At 44.8% G+C, this 26,937-nt stretch overlaps 1 protein-coding gene across 3 annotated transcripts; it reads left to right on the top strand.

Moving 5' to 3' along the window:
* mgaa (MAX dimerization protein MGA a) lies at positions 1-26,506 on the top strand. 3 transcript variants are annotated; one of them, XM_020654782.3, is made up of 28 exons: positions 1-152; positions 3,053-4,192; positions 4,752-6,531; positions 7,435-7,561; positions 8,460-8,558; positions 9,026-9,136; positions 9,283-9,399; positions 9,583-10,370; positions 11,571-11,841; positions 13,989-14,116; positions 14,197-14,268; positions 14,349-14,433; positions 14,552-14,880; positions 15,120-15,554; positions 16,071-16,332; positions 16,577-16,747; positions 16,851-17,129; positions 18,562-19,169; positions 19,269-19,394; positions 20,572-20,683; positions 20,767-20,891; positions 21,041-21,147; positions 21,432-21,546; positions 21,888-21,999; positions 22,146-22,469; positions 24,528-24,662; positions 24,794-24,874; positions 25,307-26,506. In XM_020654782.3, exons 2-28 carry the CDS (start codon positions 3,123-3,125, stop codon positions 26,122-26,124), a joined length of 8,787 nt encoding a protein of 2,928 aa, XP_020510438.2. In that variant the 5' UTR covers positions 1-152; positions 3,053-3,122; the 3' UTR covers positions 26,125-26,506. The 3 variants fall into 3 exon arrangements, with proteins under 3 accessions (XP_020510438.2, XP_020510439.2, XP_020510437.2); XM_020654783.3 differs by having other exon boundaries at positions 8,457-8,558; positions 16,610-16,747; XM_020654781.3 differs by having other exon boundaries at positions 8,457-8,558.
* Positions 26,507-26,937: the final 431 nt, after the last annotated feature.

The raw sequence follows: 26,937 nt of genomic DNA, 5'->3' as shown, positions 1-26,937 counted from the left end.
TGGTGACGTCACAGTGCAGGACACCGCATGCAGTTTTTCCTCTCTAAGCAAAGATCCATGATGTCGACGATGTGTAGTCGACGGACACACAGACACTAACGCTCGGATTAACGTCGCATCGGCGAACAACCGACGTGTTCGACCAGCTGAAGGTAAAGAGAGCGCGTGGCCCGGTGTGTCAGGAAGAACCGAGCGTGAGGTTCAGGTTTCATGGAATCCATAATGGCTGAGCACGAGGCCTACTGCTAGCTTCATGTGACATCACATTAATCTTCATATAAAGCATCCGGAGGTTAATATGAAGCTCATCATTCATCTCAGTGAGGGTTACACATCAGTGTTCCTCATGTGTTTCTCCTTCTCCATGTTTCTGACATGTTTCACATGTTCAGTTAACACATGGCGGCTACATGATGACATGAGGCTCAGTTTAAGAGTATACTCAAGGAGGGAAAATTGTGATTAAGTCAGTAAAATCACAGAGTCAGTATATAACTTCAGTAAAGGACGCTAATTGGACTGAGCTAAGCTCTGTCTGATTAGTAGAAGTGAGTTGTACAGGTGAGTTCTACAATTCTGCATTTTGTTTTGCAGACGCTTTTATCCAAAGCAATGTAGCCTACATCAGAGAGTAAGTACATCACAAGCAAAGATCTAGAAAGGAGGAAGAAAACGTCAGTAAATGCCAATGAAAAGCTTAAAGTCCGTTCGGACACACAGGTGATGACAGGCAATGCACAGCTGTTCATCGACAGCTGTTCTTGAGAGTTCTAATCAGCATCAAAATCATCCTAAAATCGTTATTATCAAACAAAACCATCATCATCACTATCGTCATGAATAATATTAAGGTCGTAGGTATTCATGAAAGAGCTGGGTCTTTAGCTTTTTCTTAAAGATGCAAAAGGACTTTGCAGCTCCAAATGAAAGGAGTTGTAGCGGGTTGGTTGGGTGAGTTGTAGCAGGTTAGCTGGGTGAGTTGTAGCAGGTTAGCTGGGTAAGTTGTAGCGGGTTGTTTGGGTGAGTTATAGCAGGTTAGCTGGGTGAGTTGTAGCAGGTTAGCTGGGTGAGTTGTAGCGGGTTGTTTGGGTGAGTTATAGCAGGTTAGCTGGGTGAGTTGTAGTGGGTTGGTTGGGGAATCATAGCCGTTAGCTAGGTAAGTTTTAGCGGGTGAGTTGCAGCGGCTAGATTGTATTGGGTTAGCATGTAAATTGGGTGCGTTGTAGCGGGTGAGTTGTAGCGGGTGAGTTGTCGGGTAAGCTGGCTGAGTTGTTGCAGGTCAGTTATAGCAGGTTAGCTGGGTGAGTTATAGCAGGTTGGTTGGGTGAGTTGTAGCAGGTTAGCTGGATGAGTTGTTGGTTGGGTGAGTTGTCGCGGGTTGGTTGGGTGAGTTGTAGTGGGTTAGCTGGGTGAGTTGTAGCGGGTTGGTTGGGGAATTGTAGCCGTTAGCTAGGTAAGTTTTAGCGGGTGAGTTGCAGCAGCTGAATAGTATAGGGTTAGCGGGTAAATTTGGTGCATTGTAGCGGGTGAGTTGTCAGGTAAACTGGCTGAGTTGTTGTGGGTAAATTATAGTGGATGACTTATTGTGGGTTAGTAGGTAAATTGGGTGCGTTGTAGCGGATTAGCTGGGTGAGTTGTAGCAATGTCAGGCTGTTATGTTGCTTGGTCACTGCTGATCAGTTAATAAGCTGCATTTTAAACGCACAGCTAGCTAAACTCAATCTCAAAAGACTTCAAAGGCTGTGTATGAAACCTAACTGACATGACGGTCAGCACACCTTTAGCAACTTACTAAACAATGGGTCATGGAAAGTTCGAGCTCCGGAAGTTAGCGTGATCATCGATGCATAAAAACAATTCAACAACAAAATTGTATTACTAATACAGCTAAGTAGTTATATTAATAAAATTAACAACATATAAAATATATCACAGTAAGGTTGCCTTTATTTGTACCTGTCTCGTTGGCTGACTGATGAGCTCTGGCATTGGATAGGCTGAGAGCTGCAGTGCATTCTGGGGTTCTAGGCTTCCATCTTATACAAATCTGTCCAATAAAGTAAACATTAGGGTTTTTCTCACTATATCTCTGAACGTACTACATACTAAATGTGACGTCATGCTTAATAGGAATAGTATGAAAATCTGTAGTTGGGGACAAAGATATAATATATATATAATTTTGCACACAGTGCATGTAATTCACTTATACGCACAGTATGTAAAATCATCCGCCGCCAGGGGGCTCTCAATCAAAACAATAACAAAAGATGATGCCAAGGCTGGCAGAGAATCATGGGAGTGATTCTGTCTGCTATTCCCCCTTTAAAATCCGCTTTGTTTTGATTTTCAAACGATACGTGTTATCCATAGTTAGAGGGGTAGCTGATATGATTGACAGGTGGGCGCGATGTAACCATTCGTCAAGAGGCTTAAATCCCGCTCTAGCTCTCAGTCTGTCATTAACGGATAACTTGTTTGTCTTCAGTCCATGATGATTAAAAGAAGCATGCTGAGGCCCTGATTTATGCTCAAAGCAATGGCTGTCAAGAAATAGAGTTGTATCGAGAAATATGTTTTCATCAGCAGCCAAACAGAACTCCACCCTAACCCTTAAAACTACACAGATTCAGTCACAAGCTACAACACAATGTAAGACACAGACTTATAAACCCTCTTTCTCTGGTCTCCTGCACACAGATGAGTTGAATAGGAGGGTCGTGGGTGCATGTTCATGTGTTTATATGCACAGTTCCTTTTAATTTTGTAATACTGTGATATAATACTGTTAAAGCAAAAATCACACAAAAATGATCATGATATAAATTTCAAGTACTATCGCCCACTTATAGTGTCATCAGCTCATAAAGCTCAGCTTAACTGAAGGTCACACGTGTCATCAACCAAGTAATGTCTGCAGTATAACACTGCAGTTTAAAATCTTAAGGTTAACAACAGAAAGGGTTGAACTCAATTCACGTAAGAGCTTCATGAGTAGAAGCTTTATATTCTGTAAGAAAGTGAAAACACAGTGTGTCATCTTGTTTCACAGGATGCTGAACCTGGGCACAGATGGTTAAAAAGCAGGAAGATCCTGCTCTGTAGATGTCTGGAATCTGTCCATGGCTTCTAAGAAGCAGAGAGGAATGGTTTTCTGTGAGGAAGGGGGGTTCACACCTGCAGCAGACCACCTACCTGAGTGCTTTGCAGCTCTTAAACCAGGGAGGAGAAATGAAGGTGGGAAACACAGCACCTGTTTGACGAATGAAGAAGCCGGTATGATGGGTAGCCCCTACATGAACCCATCAGAGGAAGCCATCAAGGCTACTGTTGGACTTCCTGCTTTGAAGTATCCAGCAGGTTCAGATAGCATTTCACCTGGTGGCCTGTCACCTGCCTGTGTCTGCAGAGGCATCAGAGTGACTCTGGACAACAACAGCATGTGGAACGAGTTCTTTAAATGCAGAACAGAGATGATTCTGACCAAACAAGGAAGTAGGATGTTCCCCTATTGTCGCTTTCGGATCTCCGGCCTGCAGCCGTCCAGGAAGTACACATTGATCATGGACATTCAACCTCTGGATAACAGTAAGTATGAGTGGACTGGCAGCAGCTGGCAGGTCGCTGGGAAGGCAGAGTCTCAGGTGAAGAGTGCACCATTTGCCCATCCAGAGTCTCCTTCAACGGGCCAACACTGGATGCTGAACCCAGTGTCCTTTTACAAACTGAAGCTCACAAACAACCTGACAGACCAAGAGGGTAACACCATGCTGCATCCTATGCACCGCTACCTGCCCCGTTTGCACATCTTTCAAACTGACAAGCCTGTTAAAGACATCAAGCTGAGCGGTCCTGCTGTCTTCACCTTCACTTTCCCTCAGACTGAGTTCATGGCCGTCACAGCGTACCAGAACTCTCACTTTGCTCAGCTGAAGGTCGACTGTAACCCGTTCGCTAAAGGACTGAAGGAGGACATCTCAAAGCTAAAAGTGAACTCTAAAAAAGATTATAGCAAAGATGGAGGCACAACAACAAACAAGCTGCATCCTGTGAAGAAGAGCTTGAAGTCTTTACTGGAAAACCATAAACTGAGAACCTCAAAAGCAGCGAACTTGATGCCTTCAGTGTCATGTGACCTGCAGACTACAAACAGAGATCAGTCGGCTGCAAAGATCAGTGGGGAAAGTTCACGGTAAGATGTCATGCTTTTCTAATTATTTACAAATGTCAAGAGAGAGAACAAGGAGGGAAGCAAACTCCTTAATTTCCCTCAGCAGTCTTCTGAATAAAGCACTGTATAAACTGATGATATTTAGTCAGCACAGAGCTTTAGCTCAATGTTTAACCTGTACATTAAGTTTTAAATGGGTTTGGATCAGTGTCCTAATAGTTACCCAGAAATTCCCAGGGTGCACTGTTATGGGGATCTTTGCTACAGCCTTTGTTTCATGTACAGCGTGAAGTTTAAGTTGTAGTCAGTGATGAGCACTGAATCATACTCAGCTCTGAGTGGACAGTTGTCTTCACTACACTCACAGAATAAATGATATCCACACACAGTTTTCAGGTATGCAGCTCTAAGGTGTGTTGCGGGGTGGGTTGTACCTGAATTACGACACTAAACATGAACTAGATTTAGTGTGATTGGCTGTAAATGGAGGAGATCTTGTGTGTTGAGTTGATCAGAGGTTATGCAAGTTCTACTTTTTATCATGATAATGGCTCATGTTTCATGGTTTGGTTTCCTTCAGTTCTCCTCCAGCTCAGAAGTTATTTTCTGAGCTGATTCGTGAGGCTCACGTTTCACTACAAAGATGCAACATGGACCAGCTGAGCAACAACAACATCCATCACACAACTGAGTGGACCAACACTAAAACAACAACTCTAAAACACAATGGACAAGAGGGCAGTAAACCTGTCAGAACACACGGTGAAACATCAGCTACAAACAAAGATGAAGCTGTTGTGAGTACCAGGAAAGTGAGGCAAGACCCTGTGAAGTCACTGAACATCAGTACTGATTGTCCTGCTACATCAGCTTCATCAACTCCATTAGCGGCCCACTACTTGTCTGTGGACTCGGAGCACCAACAGGACTTGTCTGTGGATTCCGAGCGCCAACAGAACTCTTTTGTGGAATCAGAGCACCAACAGAATTCGTCTGTGGACTTAGCGCACACACTGAACTCTTCTGTGGACCAACCAAAGCCTGAAGCTCCGTCAGAAGACCAAGTTAAACAACACAAACGTCCGGCACAGCTGCCTCTTCCAGCTCTAGCTCTGTTTTTAAAGCAGCACTCTACAAAACGTAAAAAAGCAAAGATCAGGCAGGACTCTCCTCCCCCAGCACTCCCGTCTGAAACTTCTTCTGAACCCATGACTTTGAATCCTGCTTCCTCAAAGGACCCCCCTAAAGATATAACTCAGTCCAAAAAACAGACGTCCTCATGTGCTGATGAATGTCTTTCACCTGATGAACCCAGCACTTGGCCTTCCAGTCCATCAGGTCAGGAAGCTACAGCTGCTTCGAACGGACAAAGAACTGATTATATGTCTATGTCAGACCCTGAAATCACCACCGAACATCAGGCTGATAGTCCACCTGTGTTATCCAGCTCAGATGAGCTTCTTTGTCCCCCTTTGACATCTTTTTCCCCCATGAGCTCCTTTTCTCTTATCCCCTCACCATCCTCTGACCTGGTGTTACCTGTTGAGATTTCACACCCATCAGCCTCCCCCACCATGAAGACTGAGTGTCTGCTTCCTGATCCAGAGTGTTCTTCTTTTGCCTTTGAGCCATTGTCTCCTACAAGTTCTCCTGAACCATTACCTTCGCTGCCTGTCTCTATAACTTTAGAACTCAGCTCTCAGACTTCTGAATATAAATGTGTTCATCCTGAAGAAGAATCAGCTGAATCAGTGTTTAAATGGCATACAGTGTTACCTCCACCTGAGCCTGACGTCCACTCTTCATTCACAACATTTCAGTCCACGCCACACACTCTTCCTTTAGCCTCTGTTCCATCTCCTGTGCTGCCTTCAGAGACTGCCTCCCTCCCTGAACCACAGTCTTTGGACCCATCCACATCGCCCCCTGAGATGTTTCAGGTAAACGAACAGTCACTACCATTCTCTGCAGAGCTGTCCCCCCTCGCACTCCAGCTGCCACTGTCTCCAACCTTCTCCTCTTTAGACGGAGACCCGTTATCACCCACGCCATCACTAGCTGACCTTGTGCACCTTTTCTCCATGGACGATGACCTGGGGTTGGGGGTGGAGTTTTCAAACTCAGAGTCGGTGGCTGCAACCTGCCTGCCTTCAAGCACAGTTGAAGCAGACCCACAGGAGTCGTCTCAGCCGCTGCAGATGGTCCAAGCCAACAAACCCTGCAAACGCAGGAAGAAGTGTCGCCGACGAAAGGTCGCTAGGACCCACACGGATCAGGAGAAAGACAACTCCACCTACACCTGCATGCAGGCGAACCTTGAGGAGGTGGAGGAGCAGCTGTTTATCTCCTTCACATCAAAGGTGAGACCTGTCAGAGGTACATCACAGAGGTGTTCTATCTGAGCTCTAACCTGCCCTGTGCAACATTGTGCCGTGTACCAAACTGCACAGTGACAAAGTCTGTTTCTAATTAAACACTTGAACTGAATGTTTTTACAGAGCCAGGAAGTCCCCCACACCTCCACCTGTCTGCTCAGGTCAAAACAGTGTTTTAGGACCTCTATGGTTTAAGTTTACTCTGTAATTTAACCCAAGGTTACACTCGATTTAAGTTTACTCAGACATTTCAGAATCAGAATCAGAAATACTTTATTAATCCCAGGGGGACATTTGGTTGTTACCTCTTCACACAACACAGCAGTAGGAAATAAAATAGAATAGAGATAATAAAATAAGTACCAAGTAGGAATACAATAATAAGATACAACAATTTAACACAAGGTTACACTCAGGTTTAAGTGAACTCTGACATTTAACAGGAGGTTACACTCAGGTTTAAGTTAACTCTGACATTTAACAGGAGGTTTTACTCAGGTTTAAGTGAACTCTGACATTTAACAGGAGGTTACACTCAGGTTTAAGTGAACTCTGATATTTAACAGGAGGTTACACTCAGGTTTAAGTGAACTCTGATATTTAACAGGAGGTTACACTCAGGTTTAAGTTAACTCTGACATTTAACAGGAGGTTAAACTCAGGTTTAAGTGAACTGAGGTTTTTTTATGAGCTGCAAATGCATAAATTCTCGCCACGTGTCCCTCAGATCTTGAGCTTGGCTCGTCAAACTATTGGTTGTAAGGTATAATTTAACTTATTTAGGCCCAGTAACTGTTTCAATATAGACCTCTATGGATCTTCAAAAAGTTTCGGATATTGTTGTTGTGTCAGTGAACAGTCTTACAGAAAATACATTTTATATTTCAGGAGGCCCTCAAACTTCACATTGTGGACTCTTTAAAAGTATCAGACCCTGAGGCTCAGAGAACACATGAAGGTCACCTGCAGACACCTGAAGGTCACCTGCAGACACCGGAGGACTCACCTGAGCATGGTAACAGCTCACAGATATAAGTCACACTTTGTTTGTGTTCTTTGTTGGATTTAGAGGATAAATATCACTTTAATCTGTCTTCTTCATGTTGAGCATAGTTTAGCATACTGACTGGAAGTAAGGGGAACTGTTAGCCTAGCTTAGCATACTCACGGGCAGTAAGGGGAACTATTAGTTGAGCTCTATCAACAGAGGAAGTAATGTAAATATGTCTCACTTGTAACCTAGTTTTAGAACAAGTTGTGTAAAATGTAAATAAAAGAAGTGCTGTTGTAAAACATGCTAACTCCATATTTAAATGAAAACAGCCCAAAGACAACATTTCTAACTAATAAGTAAATTTTTTCTGGAGAATTTTAAGCCCAATTTGAATTTGATTGAAGCAAAATGTTTAAAAAAAGTTGGGACAGTCACGTTTACGGCTCTGTAGCATCACTCTGTGAGGTCGGCAAACTCTGTACGACTGATTGTTTTTTCTACCTGTTTATATGGTTCAGCATTAAAGTTTTCTTCAATAATGTGCAGAGTAGCCATGTCATGAACACTAAAGCACCTCCACACCTCTCTGAAACTGTGAAATAACTGTTAGCCCTAGAAGCTAACGGTGAAAGTTTGGCATCATTATACATCTTTTATTTCAGTAGGATGTTAAAGAATGCTAAAGTTAACAGCTTTTAGTTGTTGCTAAGCTAACTGTATCACAAATGAGGAACAGGAGCTAAAATAATGTACACTACTGTATGTTAAATTTAAATGTAAGCAGTTTTTTGTTTTAACCGTTTCTAAAGTTTGTGCTAAGTTAATTCCATCCTGCACCCTACAACACACTCGTTTTCAGAAAATCTGTGCTAGCAGCCAGTTAGTCTCTTTTATAATAAAGTGTTTTATTTGGCAGTAGACAGCTTGGAGAAAAAGATTGCTGCCTTCCAGAAGATCCTCCTGAGAGACCTGAAACTGATGAGACACAGACAGGTGATCCATCCTGTGCTGCAGGAAGGTACGTTGCATACATTTCTTTTAGCATTCTTTTTTTTGGTTGATTTTTGGGCTTTTTATGTCTTTCGTTAGAGACATGGCAGTGGAGAAGAATTCACTGAGTGAGAGAGAGTTATGACATAACCCAGCCTGCTAACGTGACAGCCTGCTAACGTGACAGCCAGCTAACGTGACAGCCTGCTAACGTGACAGCCTGCTAACGTGACAGCCTGCTAACGTGACAGCCTGCTAACGTGACAGCCTGCTAACGTGACAGCCTGATGTAGCACACAGACATGCTGCTGTAAACACAGAATAGCATAGAACTGAGTATATTGTATAGATCCGCCTCAAGGATCTGCCCACAGATTGGCCTATTGTCACCAATACCCGATATAGCTATTTGTGTCAGGATCGGATACCAGGATCAGATTGGACCAATATCCGATCCGATGTCCCTAAGTGTAACCTGGTGTAATCTGTTTTTAGTGGGTCTGAAGATGAACCTGCTGGATCCCACTCAGGCCATAGACCTGCAGTACTTGGGGGTCCGCCTGCCCCTGCCCCCACCTGGACTCTCTGTGGATCCCTCAAATCCAGGTCTGTACCCGCATCTGGATCTGAACCAGGTTTAAATACCATTAGACCACCATGACTCTAGACTGTCCTGTGTTTATCTAATGAGATAAATCAGCTTCAAACATTAAACTGATCTGTGATCAGTATACCTTTGTTACTCTGTGCAGGTGTTTGTGGTGCATTCGTGTCCCGGACAGGAAAAACAACAGATGTGACTCAGATTAAAGGCTGGAGAGAGAAGTTCAGTCCATCAGAGGCTCCACCCCCTCCTGCACTACCTGAAGGTGATCTAATTTAGTGAAGATTATCAGCTGAAAATAGGACTTCATTTAACTGATAAGAATCTATATTGATACACTTGAAAGATATAGAAATCAAACTTTGATAAATAACTTCAACATTCTGCAGCCTGAATCTAAACCAGGACTTTCATGACTTCTGACCCTGTTGATGTTTCCCTCCTGCAGTTGGTCCTGGTCCTGACACGCAGAAGAAGAACCTCTCTGCATTCTGTAGTGACATGTTGGATCAGTACCTGGAGAATGAGGGAAAGCTGATTGATCGGCAAGTTGACAGTCTGTCTCAGCAGCAGTCTGACCCTCCAGTCTACCAACTGCCCACCACCAGCACTAGCTACGTCCGGACCCTTGACAGCATCCTGAAGAAGCAGGTGGCCTCAGACCTGATATCTGGATTCATTCCCCCCTCGAAGAGACCCAAACTCCCTCCAAAGGAGCCCCGAACCTACCTGAGAGAAACCACCAAGCAGAGAGGTCCAAAATCACACAAACCAAGACCAGAATCTGCTCTTACATCTGGATCCAGTCCAGCTGAGTCAACCCATATCACCAAACTGCCCATTGTTCCGACTGCAGCTGCCTCCCTTTCTTCAGCAGCCCCCCCTATATCAGAACCCTTGGCCCCAATCAACAAACCTAAGAAACAGAGACACATTGTGAGAGTCCCATTTGCATCAGGACCGCCCCCAAAGGTAAAGGAGAGCAGGAAGCTTAAACCCAGGACCATGTCCCAGACCCTAATCCACCCCAGCATTACCAATGTTGTCTCAGAAGACCTGGCTCCACTGGATTCAGACCCAGAACAGGGGAATAAGACTCATAGTGTTCCTGTGATGACAAGGGGTCTGCTGAGACAGAAGGACCTGGAGGATGGAGGGGTCTGGGAAGGAAAACCCAGAACCAGAATCACAGAAGAGAGGGCTGCCGTTGCTCTGACATCACTGTTCACTCTTAAGGTAAGATCATACTAGAGTCTGAGTCACAACCCTCTCCCTGTGGTCCACCACCCACAGGGAGAGTCAGAAGAGAGGAGTAGAACTGTCAGGTGTCAGGTGGCAGGGGAGGCTGCAGACAGATCTGGTAAACCCTTAACATGTAGTGAGGGTGAACTGTAAGCGTCTGGTGGAGTCCCATGTCTACAAGGTCTTCAACTCCCTCTGGATGAACGTTTCTTTCGTCTCAAAGGAGATTGTGGATGTGGAGTCTGAGTGGTCCATAGTTAGAGATGTACTCCTCTGCAGCTTCCAGGGATCTCAGGAAGCTGCAGAGGAGTACAGAGTGTTCAGTAGGGATGTGATTTCAAACCTTGCAAGGAAAAAAGCCTGAGGTGGTAGGAATTTTGGTAGGCTACGGAAAAGGACTTGTGGTTGGCCTCAAGGATTTTCTGGCAAGCTGGCTCAGACTCTTTTCAGCAGGGGGCGAGTTAGAGTTTAGGGGTGTAGAACTGCTGATGCAGACAGGGATATTAAAGAACTCTTTCAGAAACTCCTGAACCCAATCAATGCATCCTCTGATGAGGGAGTCCAGAGAAAGCACTACCCATATCATTGTCAGAGGTTGCTAAGGTTGTCAAGAAGTGACATGGCAGTACACAAGTTGCTGGCCTCCAGCAGGTGCTGTAAGCTGGTCAGGATGATGTCATAACCTACAAGTCTGGGACCATGGTTCTCAGTGGAGAAATTCTTCACAGCAGATAAAGAGTTCAGATAGTTCAGGGTCTTGTTCACAGTGAGTATAAAATTGATTGTGAGATTGACATCTTGATGCAGCATCAGATCCGATGCTGTCACAAAAAAGGAACTAACCAGGAGGGCTAGGCTCCTCTTTAACAGGTAGATATATGTCCCACCCCTCACCTGAGTTCATGAGATCTGGTTAGTGGTCAAAAGAAGAATTAATGAATGGTGGAACATTTGACCAAAATGAGTTTCCTCTGCAGGATTGTCTGGGCTCAGCCTGGGGGTGGGGTAAGGAACTTGGAGTTTAGTGTAGCTGCTACTCTTTACCAACAAAAGGTGAGACCTGAGAGGGTTTTAAGTCTTGTCAGGATCCCTCGAGAGGGCCTCCTCCTTTTTGAGCTAGGAGTACATCCCGGGGTAGACCCTGAGCTTCTAGTGGGTTCTGAGATTGTATGTGGTATCTATGTTTCCCCCCAGGGCTTTGTCATCGAAAATCCGACCACTCCGGTGCAGGTGGTTCGCAGACAGGCCCCTCCCTGCCTGAATGAGTTCTGCCGGCTGGGCTGTGTGTGCTGCAGCTTGTCTCATGGCTGCAGGATCAGTCACTGCGGCCGGCCCGCCTGCATGCTGGGCTGCAGCTGCCTCAAACAGAAGGTGGTTCTCCTCAAGCACCTTGACCCGGACTCAAGCCCCTCCCACCAGGGAAACAGGAAGAGGAGGAGGAGGAGGAGGATGAAGATGGCTTATGGTAGGTTCACCTTCTGCACCTGCTACTTAAGCTACAACATTCAATCAGAGAGCTTCAGGCTCTGATGTCACCCAAAGCAGGTGATGAGACACTGAAGTTTAAATTATTTTTGTCTGATATAAAAAAAATGTAGCTAATATCAAATGTAAAACATTAAAGGGATACTTCACCCATTTGCATTAAGCTTTGTATCATTAGTAGGGCTGGGCAACGATTAAAAGTTTTAATCACGTTAATCGCATGAGTTCCTGTGATTAATCACGATTAATCGCATTGTTATATGCAAAATCCAACAATTAATTCAAAAGTAGTGTATAGCGCACTTTTATTGTTAATATACTTCTCAACTTAAACAATGTAATCAAAGCAAGTAAACACAAAACTAAAGCTTATTGCCACTGCAAGGACACAATGTCATCCTGTTTGTTATATAAAAAAAACTGCCCAGAAAGGTTTTAGGCTAAGCGGTATAATGAAAATGTCGGGATGCCATTTTTAAAGTAGGGGAGAGTGTGTCAGGTCAATTGAGAACATTGATGTTTATTGTTTGGTTATCGGGGAAACCACAAACAAATTTTTGTTGTACTTGTCATTTGAAATTCTTGAGTTTATAATCTTTTTGAATTTGTCTTCAATATTGCTAATGTATTTTTCTGAACTGCAACATTATTCAAGCAGTTGATGTTGACATGTTATTAATTAAATGCACTGCATAATCTACACCACTAGGTGGAGTCTGTGAGTGACAGTGACATGCAGGAGTTCAGAGAAGAAGAATGTTTTTGTGATGCTTCGGAGTTAGCAAGAAAGCTGTAGTTATCATTCAGCAGCTGAAGAGACTTGTAGGCAGAGTGTTTGTTAAATGCTTAAATAAAGTGAAGACAAGTGAAACGACCTTTCAGCGTCCGCCTGAGTTACTGGCTGCAACATATTTTAGAGTACTTATCAAGTACTTCGGTGATAAGAAAATTCAACTTCTCAGTGGTTACAAATAACTTTGGCTCTGTCGACTGCGCCGTCTGAAAGAACTTTAAAATGAAAATGGCCATGTAAAAGTTCCGTACACTTCTCCATGCTTGATTATCTGCCAATTATTTTCTGACTGTTCCATGTTTCCTGTGAGCGCCGCAGCAGTCATGCGCAGCAGTAAGCAACATACTAGGCTCGCTCACGATGGAATTTTACAAAATAAAAGCCAGTGAGCAACAGACTTTTACAATAATAAAAAAATAATAAAAACTTTGTTAAGGCGAGATAAAATAATTGTCGGCGATAATTGATTAATTAGTTAACGCGTTAATGTGCCCAGCCCTAATCATTAGAAACCTGGTAGTATTTTTGAATGGTCGTGCATCCCGCCCTCATTTTCCCCTGAGACGGGAAACATCTGTATTTCTTGTCTGAAAAGGAGCCAAAAAAATCGTCATTTTGCGTCATCGACGGCTTCTCTGGTTAGAGTCGGCACGAGACCTGACTGTCGGCGGCGGTGAGGACAAGGAGCCTGGGCCGGCTCGAGCTGGGGCGGACCGGTGGTGTTGGTGCTTTCACTGTTTGCCTATGGACACAGACATAGAGTCTGTTTGCTGCCAGGAATTTCCAAGATGCCAATTCCTTCTGGAAGAAATCTTGGTATCAGTTGAGGAAACGGCTGTATGTGTTGTAGTAAATGTCTGTAAATAGAGGACCGTAGCTTCAGTGGGAGTGGCCTGCGGTGCTATGCATTCTGGGAGCTGTTGTCTTTCATCCACTCGAGCCAAAAATACACTTTCTGCCTTTTCTCGGTCAAGAAGGCACCAACTTGAAAATGTATTTCACATTTCTACTACATATATGACGCAATGTCAATACAGATTTATGTTTCAACGGGTGAAGTATCCCTTTAAACAGTATTTATGTGATTAAAACTGTGAAGTTCTTCATAAACCTAAAAGTGTAGAAATGATTTTAAAATCTGGAGTCTTAGCTTTTAGTGTTTAAATGTTTACACCTGTTTACTACCTGTGATCACGTGACAGTATGACCCCTGTAGTCTACTTGTGATTGCTTGACATCTTGACACCTGTTAATGTTGACACTTGAGGTCTACCTTCGGTCACATCACATCATGACACCTGTAGTCTACCTGTACATGACCTCTCCCCTTGTAGTTCTGAAGGAGGCGGACTCAGTTTCCCAGCCTGCCCAACGGGTCCGTACTCTGTGGAAGAGGGATGGCAGAGACTCAGATCAAGATCCGATTCACATCCCTAAAGCAGTTCATCGGCCCTGCCCATCAGTAAGACCCACCTTCTCCTGTATACCTTTCATAATAAAGGTTCATACTTCCTGTTCTATGATCTGTCTGTCCGCCTGCAGGAGAGGACAACAGTTAGCAGCTGTGCCAGGGTCAGAGGTTATTTCCTGAAGAGGCGGAGCCACAAAGTGAAGGTAAGCTCCTGATTGGCTGAGGTCAGGTGAGATCAGATGTCATGGCAGGTGAGACCTGACAGAAGTTATTTTGCTTCCAGGACACACCTGAGGACAAAAAATCTAAAGACGGTCGTTTGAAACGTGTGAAATTGAAGGACCCTCAGCGCTCCACACCCTCAGCAGGTAGACACAGGACTGTTTCATAAAGTGGCTGTGTGTGTGACTAATGGCTTTCTTATGCTGCTATTTCAAAGATTTAAGTGTGACGTCATTGTGACATCATTGTTGTCGTTTCTTGCAGCACTTGGACCAGATCAGGTTGTTTCCTCTGTCCAGTCCCCTAGTTCTTGTATCGAGTTAACCCCGAAGCCGTCCAAGCGTCTGATCATCCTGACGGAGGGTAAGTGGGGCAGCGCCGCCGACAGGAGCATGGTGTTAAAGCACCTGTGTGAGCGAATGGCTCAGGACCAACTCAACCAATCGTTCTGCCTTGGGGGGTACCGCATAACTCCCATCAGCCAGACTGCTGAGGGGGACGGGGCTGACAGCTGCATACAGTATAGAGTCCACATCTCCATACCAGAACCAGAAAAACCAGCACAACAAGCACCTAACACAGACCAACAACAGGTAAGAACTCACTTTAAGAGCTTACAGCACACACCTGAGCAGGTGACAATAACCCCTCACACAGCACACACCTGAGCTGGTATACACACACCTGAGCAGGTGATAATAACCCTTCACACAGCACACACCTGAGCAAGCATACACACACCTGTAAAGGTGCTCGTAAATCAGAACATCTGTCTGAGCATGTGAGCAGTGCCCTTGATTTGATTGATCCTAATGGACCTGTATCTCATTAGGAACACATGAAACAGGTTTTCAGGGAGGCGGATCCTCCTGAGGAATGGCAGAGAGAGGTGGAAGCGAAAGAGGCTGAGCCTCCTGAAGATTGGCAGAGAGCATTGGAGGAGGAAGAGGCGGAGCCTAGTGAAGACTGGCAGAGAGAGGTGGAGGAGGATGAGGCAGAGCCTCCTGAAGATTGGCAGAGAGAGGTGGAGGAGGAAGAGGAAGAGGCGGAGCCTAGCAAAAATGACCAAACAAAGGATGTCAGTGAGGAGAAGGCAGCATCAACTTATCACCAGGTGCACGATGCGAACCACAGAGAAGAACAGGACATAAGATCAGAGAAGAAGAAGAGGATCAGTTTGGGTCTGCCATTCCTCACAGGAGTCTCACCTGCTGGCTTCCTGATGACCAAGAGGAAGCAGCCAGGAGGAACAGACCACCTGGTCCAGGTGAGTTGTTGCCCCCCTGTCCCCCCAACTAATCAAACTCTGCCCACTGATTATCTCACTCACATCTGTCATTAACTTTTCCTGTTTACCTGTCGGCTTGTATTTACCTTTTTACCTTTGTGTTTATCTTTATGTTTATCTGTGTTTACCTGTGTGTTTATCTGTTTACCTGTGTGTTTATCTTTGTGTTTATCTGTTTACCTGTGTGGTTATCTGTTGACCCATAAGTTAATCTGTTTACCTGTGTGTTTATCTTTGTGTTTACCTGTGTGTTTATCTGTTTACCTGTGTGTTTATCTTTGTGTTTACCTGTGTGTTTATCTGTTTACCTGTGTGGTTATCTGTTTATCTGTTTACCTGTGTGTTTATCTGTTTACCTGTGTTTTTATCTGTTTACCTGTGTGTTTACCTGTTTACCCGTAAATTAATCTGTTTACCCGTTTGTTTACCCGTTTGTTTACCTGTGTGTTTACCTGTGTGTTTACCTGTTCACCTTTTTCCTGTGTGTGTCATCAGGTGAATGGGAAACTCTATCCTCTGGCTAAGATCCAGTTGGGACAGATGGGGGCACTTCATCCTGCGAACAGATTGGCAGCTTACCTGACGGGGCGAGTGGGGTCAAACAGGAAGCAGCATGGCTCCTCCGCTGAACCTCACCAGAGCCGAAGTCCTGGAACGCCCCACCATAATGTTTCCTCCTCTTCTCCTGTGGTCGGCATTCCTCTACCCAAACCTCAGCCGTCAGTCCCAATTCCCTCCATCCAGACCCCACCAACAGGTGAGCTTTACCTGTTTATATAAAACTTATCAACCTATTACAAAACACTTGGATCGGGCCAAACTGTAAGTGTCTGTTAGCATGCTAACTGTCAGGTCAATCAGTGACTGTCCGTTAGCATGTTATTGATCAGGTCAACCAGTGAATGTGTGTTAGCATGCTAACAAACACTCACTGGTTGACCTGATCAATAACATGCTAACGGACAGCTAACGATGATGGAGTAATGTCGCATCTGTCGCAGAGTCTCATCTGCCAGTCTTCCTCCACCAATCAGCTGCCTTGTCTAACCCGCCAACACCTGAGGGGACAGGGTCTCGGGTAGTGACAATGATGTTGTACCCAAATAGGACAGGAAAGACCAACCAGGTTACAGTGGTACCTGCAGCATCTTCTAGCTCCGCCCACCTACCAGGTAAGATGACATTATCCTCATGTCCTTGCTGGTCTCTGGTCCACATTCAGATCCTGTCACTGCTTGCCTCTGGTCTAAATTCAGACCCTCTGGTATGTTTCAGGTCCAAACCCGGCTCTGAAGGTCTCTCAGGTGTGGATGGTCCCAGCCACGGGTCCTCTTCAGGGTCCTGTTCGGGGTCCGTCACCAACCTCCACTGGTCAGAGGATGATACTGAAGCCAGTTCAGACCACATCAGGGTTACAATTCTACCGCAGACCTGACGGGAAACTTGTTCAACTGGTCCCCCTCAGCCAGCTGAGACCAGTCCCCAAGATCCAGGAAAAGAACAAGATCCAGGACCAGAAAAAGATCCAGGACCAGACCTGTTCTGTGCAGAAAGGTGAGTCTGAGAGAAACGTTCTTTTTGATTCTGAACTTGGACTTTTTTTTTGCACCTGACATGTTTGCCAAGTTAGTGTGGTTTGTTGACCTCGATCCAACCTCACTACAGGAAGCAACCACTGTAGGCTGTCTCTTCTCATCATTACTGAACATGCATTAACGACCACAGGCCGGGGCTATGCCCCACTTTCTATTATAGGCAAACACGACTTTATAACATGTAGCGGGGGAAACACAACTTTGAGAAATTAGGTCTTGTTGGCTGCCCGGCTACCGGCACCGTTGTCTGGCTTGAGTAGGCTACGGGACTTTCGTCTGCCAGGATTTTGAACTTGTCAGGCCCGGGGCAGAGGGCTCTCCGTGGGTGAAGTGTCAGTGTTTGATGACAGGGAGTAATGTTAAACTGTAGCAAAGAGATGAGTAGCGAGTTCAACCCGGACACCGGAGATGGCGAAAGCACAAAGTGTCAGGCTGGTAAAGCGGGTGCAGAGGGATGAGTTGCAGCTGGAGCTCATAGCCCCAGAGATAGCACTAGCTGCAGGCATCCCGGGGCTACAGCCACGGATCCACACTCGGCTCTCGTCCCCGATGTTAAAATCCCAGTCGGACTCGCTTTATCTCCGCGTTTCAGTAACATTTAAGTTATCCTATGTCTTTCAACGGTACAACTTCCCGATCAAAACATAACTTTCTGATCCTAGCTGTCTCTCTTACTCTATCCATAGGCTAAATAAACAGATCCACAGCGCCCCTACAGGCCTGGAACACTTCCGTTTAAGGCTGAACTTGCAGCGTTTCTGTGTTTGCTGTTGTTTTCTGGTTGTCTGTGTTTTGACTCAAGTTTCGTTTCTGTACTTGCAGCGCGTTTGATGCTTATGCAGTTGTTTTGCCTATTTGCAGCGCGTTTGTGTCTTTGCATTTGTTGTGGTAGTTTGCATTTGCTTTTGAATGTGCAGCATTTCTATATATGCTGCGCGTTTTTCTATATGTATGTCGTTTAATCAGTTGCTGAGCGTTTGACCCTTACCAGCCACCGTACCTACCTGACGAATCTTCAGAAACAGTTTGGGTGGATGGGCAGGTCCTGGTTCAGGAGGGTTAACGTGCTCCTTCTCCTGAATTGTCTTGATAAGCGTCTTCAGTTACTCCAGAACATCAACATATTATTTTCAAAGTGTAACGTTTGCCTCCAGTGATAGAGCTAATAAAACAGAAACAGATGAGCAGAGCCGATATCGATCCTTGTAGTCGCCTATCCATTTAGAAATTGTAAAGTTTCTTTGGAGCAGGCAAAGCCAATCAGGAGTCAAATAGTCTTTGTCTAAGAGTTCTTGATCATGATGGTATCTGTGAGCACCTGAAACTTTGATCATGTGACTAAACATCACCCCTTTACATGTCCCCTCCCACAATTGTTTGTTCTCCCCCAGTCCTCCAGCCTGCTTACTGTCAGACCTCAGACCCCCAATCCCTGCCCCTCCTCCCTGCCCCAACCCAGCCCCCTTCTGCTGTCTTGGCTCAAAGGGAGACTTGTAAATTTAAAGTCTTCCCCACTGACCACACAAAGGACCCAATGATTGTCACCTGTGTGAAAGTCCCGCTCCCTCCCCCAACCAAGATGGCCGCCTCCTCCCCACTCCTCCCCAAGGCCTCTGTGAATCTTCTCTCCCTCAATCCAGATAAAGGTGAGGGGGCAAGCTTGGGTGTGAAGACTGTGACAACGGCCCCTTGTGGGGTGGTAGTCCATCAGAAACCTCATACCATAATCCAGACCACTAGTAGATCCCAGTCCAACCCTCCAGGGTCAGAGGTCTCTCTATCCCCACCTCAACCCCCAGCCCACAGGACCGGACCTGAGCCAGAGCCGTGTAGCAACCTAAGGGACCTGGACATGATGTGTGTGGAGACTGAGGTGGTTGCTGCCGGGACAGTTGTTGGAGACAAGCAGCAATCAGAGACCTTGGAAACTGAGGAGACGGAGAACTCGTCAGACTTTGAGGAGGAAACAGATGAAGAAAGAGATTCAGTCAAATCTCAGGTATGATTAAGACTTGCCCATTTACCAGAAGTTAAATATCAGAACAGAATAATCCGGATTATGTTTAAGATGGTTTGATGTGTTCTCTTTGTCATTAAGCCTGACAACATACGTCACAACATGTTGGAGAAGCAGCGTAGAGTGAAGATGATGAAGCTGTTTAAAAATCTGAGGAGAGAATTGGGACAGGACGAGAAGACACCAAAGATCCACATCCTCAAAAAGGTACATTAAATATTTTATATTTATTTTACGGTTAGAGAGCTGGTTAGTTTGGTGAATGGTACCGTAAAATCCAGAATATAAATCGCACCAGTATATAAGACGCACCCTGTTTTGAAGGTCTCTTAAAGAGAAAAAAAAGTTTAAACTGTTTTCCTGCGTGACAATTTATATTGTGTTCAGCGATGTCTACAACGTGCAGTTTCTGTGCAGCTGTGTCATTCTTTTAGTTCCGTCTTTTTTCACTTTCGGGAGTTTGCGCTCCTACCAGCTACAGTACGGTAGTTGAGCTCTCAGCCTGCAGGGAAAGTTGTGAGGCACAGACTCCTAGCTTGCGAGCCGCGCTGCTTGACTCCACTGGTCACTCTTTAACTTTAATACAGGACTCTTTCAATCAAAAGAGCACTCCACAAGGTTTATTTACGGAAAATATATACCACTGTTTTCTGTAAATGCATGATTATGACCTGGTGAGGGAGAAAAGATGTGGAAAAAGTCGCGCAGCCAGCCTGGCCTGTGTCGCCGTCTTTCCCAGCACAGCGTGCACTCAGCTTTCAATACACAATGAATGGGGATGGGTTTTTAATCGCATCAGGTTGCAGTTAATGGCTGCTGCACCCGCTGTAATGATGGCGTGTGTATATTGGTCGCACCGGTTTATAAGACACAGCCAACTTTTAAGATGAAAAAATAGGTATTAAAAGTGCGTCTTATACACCGGATTTTACGGTAGTTGTTAGTTTCTTTATTTGTAAGTTTGTTTATTGATTAGTTAGTATGCTTATTTGTTGTTTGGTTTATTGGTTAGTTTGTTAAATTGTTGAGTTTCCAAATCATTTGTTTGTTGTTGGTTAGTTATAATTGCTTGGTTAATTGGTTTACTTGTTTGATAGTATATTTATTGGTTGATGTATTTGTTAGTTGATTTTTTTGGTGTATTTTGCGGTTGGTGTATTTGTTGGTGTATTTAGTGGTTGGTGTATTTGTTGGTGTATTTAGTGGTTGGTGTATTTGTTGGTGTATTTAGTGGTTGGTGTATTTGTTGGTGTATTTTGCGGTTGGTGTATTTATTGGTTGATTTTTTTGGTGTATTTAGTGGTTGGTGTATTTGTTGGTGTATTTAGTGGTTGGTGTATTTGTAGTAGAGTGTCAGTTTGTGTTGTTTGTGTTGTCACTGCAGGCGAAGGAGGCGATCCAAGAGCTGAGGACTGCACAAACAAATCTTACAGGGATAAAGAGGTTGCTGATGAAGAGGAGGGACCACTATCTCAACATCATTGCTCCCCCCACAGGTTTGACCTCTGACCTCCCTGTTACAACCTCTGACCTCTGACATTGCCCTACTGACCTCTGACTGCCCTCTCACCACTGGCAGGAAGTAAACACAAGGAGGTGATCGAGGAGGCAGGGCTTCTGTCGGACAAGATGTATGAGCTGACAGACAACTCATCTGATGAGGAGAAAGTCATCGCCTTGACAACAAATGTGATGGATTCTCAGGTGGACCATAAACAGATACTAAATCAATAATCACAACAGAAAGCAATGAACTGTGAACGAGTTGATTTAAATTTGATTTTTGATGGTTTTTGATGTAATGTTCTGAAAAAATAAAAGAGAAGAACATGGTGTCTGCATGTTTGTTTCAGGTGGAACATGATGTTCAAAGTGTCACCATGGGGATGATGGATGAGATTGGTCAGCTGAGTGATGCCCAGAGGAGTCTGTCGAGCATCATGGAGGACCTGGACTCAAAGTAAGAACTGATTCTCTTCCTGTCTCAAGATGAGGTCACCATGACATCACTGGAATAACGGCTTGGTCCTCCATTTTCTACATTGAAATCACTCTTTAAAAAAACAACAGACAGGAAATAATGAAAAGAACCTGATTTTAGAGACAGGAATGATACAAGGTACATGAGTATTTACCTGTAGCTTCACTTTATAAAACAAGCAACCAATCAGAGCAAGGACCTTTTGAGCAAAGAAGACCAGGTGAGTCGAAACCAACATGTCATCTTCTTTTTTCTGACAACAGAGACGCTTTGAGTGCAAAGAAGTTGCTGCGAGATCAGAGAGTCAACACCGCCTTCAAAGCTCTCCAGTCCGTGATGAATGACAAAAACTCTGCAAGGACACACCTGTTGAAACAGGTAACAACCAGCAACCACAGCCACAAAACATTGTGAAACTAGAGCAACCACACATCAGGAACCTAGAGCAACCCCAGATCAGGCAACCTGTTACGCCGCTACACAAACCCACGGCTAAATGCTATCCTTGCGCCTGACTCTAAGGCCAGTGAGCCCGAGGAGAGGTGCAGGACTGCCGACTACCTCACGCTCACTCGATTAACAAACAGGTTTTTTTTAACGACCTATCAATAAGTTGATAGGTGGGTGTATTTTAGTCGACGACTTTTTCTGTTGTTGACTTCAGTCTCAGTCACAGAAATTCAGGAGACGAAGGGTTAAAGTCGATTGTTGTGTTTCAGGCTTGTCGGGAGATTCAGACACTGCAGTGTGAGATGAAACTACTGAAGAGTCTGAAGAGCTGTCTGAGACAGCAGAGAGACGCCTACATGAAGAAGATCCAGCAGGGGTCAGGTGAGGAGCAGAGGGGGAGGAGTCCTACTCGATGAGGCCAATGAGGGGAGAGGAGGAGTTGAAATATTTCTGCAGAAGGTGTAAACATTTTTTGTTTTGAATGTTGAGCTGATAGGTGCAGCTGTTACCTGTGTTTGTGTCTGCAGGTAAAAGTCAGCAGGGAATCCTCAGGAAACACCAGGTGTCCAAGAAAGACAAAGCAGCCAATCATCTTCAAGATACAGAAGGGGGTGTGGCTTCCTCATCAACTGATGATGACATCATATTAACTTCCTCCAACCTGCAGCAGCCTATTAAGGCTCCTCACACTCTGACCCCGCCCACACCTACACCTGTGCAGACACATTTTCTGAAAAATCCACCTGTCCTGGCTCCCACTGTTACCCACAATTCATCAGGAGTTAAGGACAGGACGAGGACGATCCCAAACATCCTGACTCGCAGAAGGAAGATGGTGAAGGGTGAGAAGGGTGAGATGTTGTTGATTATTTAACGAGCTGGGCACAATGCGGTTAATCCAGTGAACGTTGCATATCTCTGTTAAAGGTTTCATTCATTTTGAACGTAGACGTTAGTTTGAAAAATGATCAAATAAATTGTTTTTTTTACGGTATTTACGTTGTGTGTGAAGACACAAGGCTGTCATCAGGTGTGTTGTCGACCACGATAGGGAGAGCGAGAAAGTCCTGTTTCTACTCAGGCTCTCATTGGCTACAGTAGCCTAGGAACAGTGAATGGAAGGCCCTGATTGGTCCAATGAGGTGAAAGGTCAGAGTGCATGAATAAGTACAGAGAACAACTGAGAGTTTGGATCAGTCTATGGATCTTTATGGATGTGATTAGTTTAAATCTTGTTGAAGCAGCAGGACCTTTTCTATTGGAATATTCAAACCTGAAGAGAACAGTCAACCTTTAGATGGGAGAATCCCTTTGTGAATGAGGCCTGATGATCTGAACATCAGGCCTCATTCACAAAGGTGTTCTTATCTCCAAGTGTTCGTTAGTTGACAGATTAGTTCTTAAAGAGATACTTCATCCATTTGCATTAAGCTTTGTATCATTAGAAACCTGGTAGTATTTTTGATTGGTCGTGCATCCCGCCCACATTTTCCCTTGAGATGGGAAATCTTTGTATTTCTTTGTAAGTCTAAAAAGGAGCTTCCGATGACGCAAAAATCATCATTTTGCATTATCAGAAGCTGTTGCGGTTACCGGGGTGAAACTACAACTCTAGTTCCTTTTATTTTCAACCACTGACGCTACAGACCAATCACAGATCAGTGGGTGGGAACTCACTCCCAGAATCGAAACTTAATGTCCGCCACATTGCTTGGAGGCTATGCTAACAGGCTCTATGGAGAAAGCGGATAATGGCGAAAAAATATAAATATAGCGACAAGACGGTTGCTGCCTACAGGCCGGTCTTGTGTCTTGGCTGCTGCGGCCGATGGCCCCTGGGGCCATGGGCCGCCGCTGGGTAGCCACAGCAGCCAAGACACAAAACCGGCCTGTCGGCAGCAACCGTCTCACTGCTATATTGCTATATTGCTGGCTGCCACCAGCCGCTGCCAACTCAGTAGCCGAGACATTAGGCCTGCCTGTCGGCAGCGGTGAGGACGAGGAGCCGGGGCCGGCTCGAGCTGGGGCGGACTGGGGGTGTCGGTGCTCTCACTTTTTGCCTTTGGACGCAGACATAGTCTGTTTTCTGCAAGGAATTTTCAAGATGCCAATTCCTTCAGGATGAAATCTCGGAATTAGTTGAGGAAACGGCGTGTTCAATGTGTTGAATTAAATATGTCTGTGAATAGAGGACCTTAGTGGGTGTGGCCTGCGGTGCTGTGCATTCTGGGATTTCATCCACATGAGCCAAAAAGACACTTTCTGCCTTTTCTCGGCCAAGAAGGCACCAACTTCAAAATTTAATTCACATTTCTACTACATATATGACCCAATGTCAATACAGATTCATGTTTCAATGGGTGACGTATCCCTTTAAGAGCGGTGAATGAGGCACAATGCATCACAAAGACGTGTTTGTTTGTCAGTGGTCTGACAGATGTGTAGATTGTGGTTGCTGTGGTTTACACGGTCATGATCACGAGAACCGTAGCTTTCTAACGATGTATCACAAGTGATGAATACAGAGCAGCTGAGTTAAAGAAGGTGATGATGAGAGACGGGTCAAACACATTTCTATTATTCATAGATTTTGTTTAGAGTTCATCACGGCGTTTAATTGGTAAACATTACCTTTAACCTTCCTTAAATGTTAATGAAATGTACTCGTATGTAAGTTAATGTCTTTGTTGGAGGGTTAATTCGTGATGACCTGTGTAATTTAAAGTTTGTTCACAGAGACTGAAATCAAATCATGTGACATTTTGTAGGGTAGTTTTATAATGTATGGAGGTAAACAGGTTAGTTGCTTGACCCTAGTTGATTAATTATTGATCTGTAGAATATTCTGGACGATCATAACAACAGCATTGGATCTATCGTCTACTTCCTGTCTATGTTTGTCCTTCCAGAGCTGCCGCTCTATCAGGCTCTAGTTCCCACTGAGGCTCTGTCCCTGGCAGGGGCCTTGTTGCCGGGGCAACCAGTCCTGACTATGACCCCGGTGATGTCAGGGCCTTCTGTGCTGCAGACGTCTGCTTCAGCCGGTACTGTTATCTGCTTGAACATGCTTTTATTTTGAAGTGGAACCTGACAAATTCATGTCTGAAGGCATGGCCTGATTGACCCTCAAAATGCTTTTATATTGAAGCTAAACCTGATTACTTCCTTCTTGTAGGCGTGGCCTCAGTGACCCTCAGCATCCCAGGCCTGACCAATCAGCAGATCCACATAACCTCACTGCCCCAACCACAAACTGGTAAGACCTAGTGTAGCTCCGCCCTCTTCACATCATTACTTTAGGGTAACTTAACTGACTTAACCAACCAACCTAATTAACAGCTGACTTGTTAATTAAACTGCTAACCAAAATAACTAACTAGATAACTACCAGGCTAACTAGCTAGCTAACTAGATAACTACCAAGCTAAATAACCAGACTAACTAGCTAATTTACTTACTGTAAAAAACAAATTGACTCAACTTTAAAACAAACTAACTACACTAACTAATGGATTTAGCTGAACTAAATAAAGAAACAATTTTGATAATAATTTAATTTTGATAATAATAATAACTTACTAACTAGCATAACTAATCTGGCAACTGTGTTCTTAAGCAGCTGGCTGACTCAGTTGTTGATTGAAAGCTTACTGAACTAACCTGTTCATTTTGTTTTTATTGTTTACAGCTCAAAACATCAACAACCAGCTGCAACTGGTTCAACCAACAAAACAACAAGAACAACTAATGACACGTAACACAGACCAACAACCAACCACCCATGAACAACTAGTGATACAACAGCAACCAGTGACACAACAACAGCAACCAGTGACACAACAACAGCAACCAGTGACACAACAACAGCAACCAGTGTCACAGCAACTAGTGACACAAAAAGTAGTGGCACAACAACAACCAGTGACACAACCACCACCAGTGAACTGTCAACAGACTCCACAGGTCAGTCCTGGCGAGTCCTCCTTTCGGCGTCTTGGGTTAGAGGATTCAGTGGGCGTGTCTATCAGAGGCGGGGCTGACTGCCTTACATCGCTCCTCGACGAGATTGTCTTCCTCAACCAGCAGAACTCCAAGGAGACTGAAGTGGGGGTACTGTTTCCAGGGAAACAATTCTTTGAGGTGGGGCTGCAGGAGGAAAGTAGCACTGTGGGCGAAGTCTCAGAGCAGGGCGGGGCCTCAGAGCCAGGCGGCGCCTCGGAGCAGGGGAGCCCATGGCTCCTGCGGCTGGATTCTGACTCTGAGGACACAGTTACCACGGAGACAGCACAGACAGAGACCACTACGGGCCAATCACAGCCTAGTCCTGTTGTCCTGACTCCGCCACCCCTGCTGCAGATGAAGGTGGGCGGGGCAACAGAGGCAGACCTCTCCAGCATTGATGGAGCAGCAGTAGTGGGAGAGGAGACGAGGAGGGATGGAGACATGACCTGGAGGCCGATGCCAAGGTTGGTCCCTCTGGGCCTGAGAGGACATGCCTCTAGCTGACATCACGCAGTTTTAGTCCGCCATGACACTCCACTGAAATGTTAAAAATGTATTAGCATTGATAAAAGCAACCAAATGAACAACCAATCAGATCAACAAGCAACCAGCTCTGATTTCTGTAAAATCAGTAGATAGAGAGAGAGAGAGAGAGCTTTAATGAACATGAAGCTGCAGAAATCTTCAACATTAAAGTTTGATGACTGTAAATAAAACAGTGACTAACCTGTACCTGCTCAGTGTTGGCTGCAGTCTGTTGTTTAGTTAAACTGTTTTAAGTATGTACAGTGTACAGGTGTTTAGTTCTTTTTTTACGTGTACCTTTTACAGTGTTGGAGGAGAAAACGATGCCTCAGAAACAAAAATAAAGTATAAATATGAACAACAGCCTCGTTGTCTTTAATATAAATTATGGCGTTACTATGTTTCTACCAATTGAGGGCGCTGCTGCGTCACACTGGAGTGTGGCCTTGAAGCTGTACTTCAACAAAATAATAAAGATAAATGAAGGGAGGTGAGTGAATGTTTTGTAAAAGTTAAAGCTTTAAAGATAAAGTTTGTGATTCAGAGTAACTTTGCAGTAATAATAAAATAAGAATCTAAAGCAAAATCTGAGTCTGTAGGGACTTGGGTTGGGAATTGGAGGGTCGCCTGTTCAAGTCCCGGCACGGACCAAAATCCGGAAATTGGTCTGGTACCTCTCCTTTAATGGATGTCCATAGGATCCTGTTTGTGTGTGTATTTCGGCTTATGTTTGTGTAGCACGTTCATGAAACAGAGTGTAAAAACGATTTTCGCCTCGCGGGATGAATAAAG

This window comes from Labrus bergylta, chromosome 18 (assembly GCF_963930695.1).
Source record: "Labrus bergylta chromosome 18, fLabBer1.1, whole genome shotgun sequence".
Taxonomy (NCBI): Eukaryota; Metazoa; Chordata; class Actinopteri; order Labriformes; family Labridae; genus Labrus; species Labrus bergylta.
The sequence above is the reverse complement of the archived record's forward strand: the minus strand, read 5'-3'. Positions and strand labels throughout refer to the sequence as shown.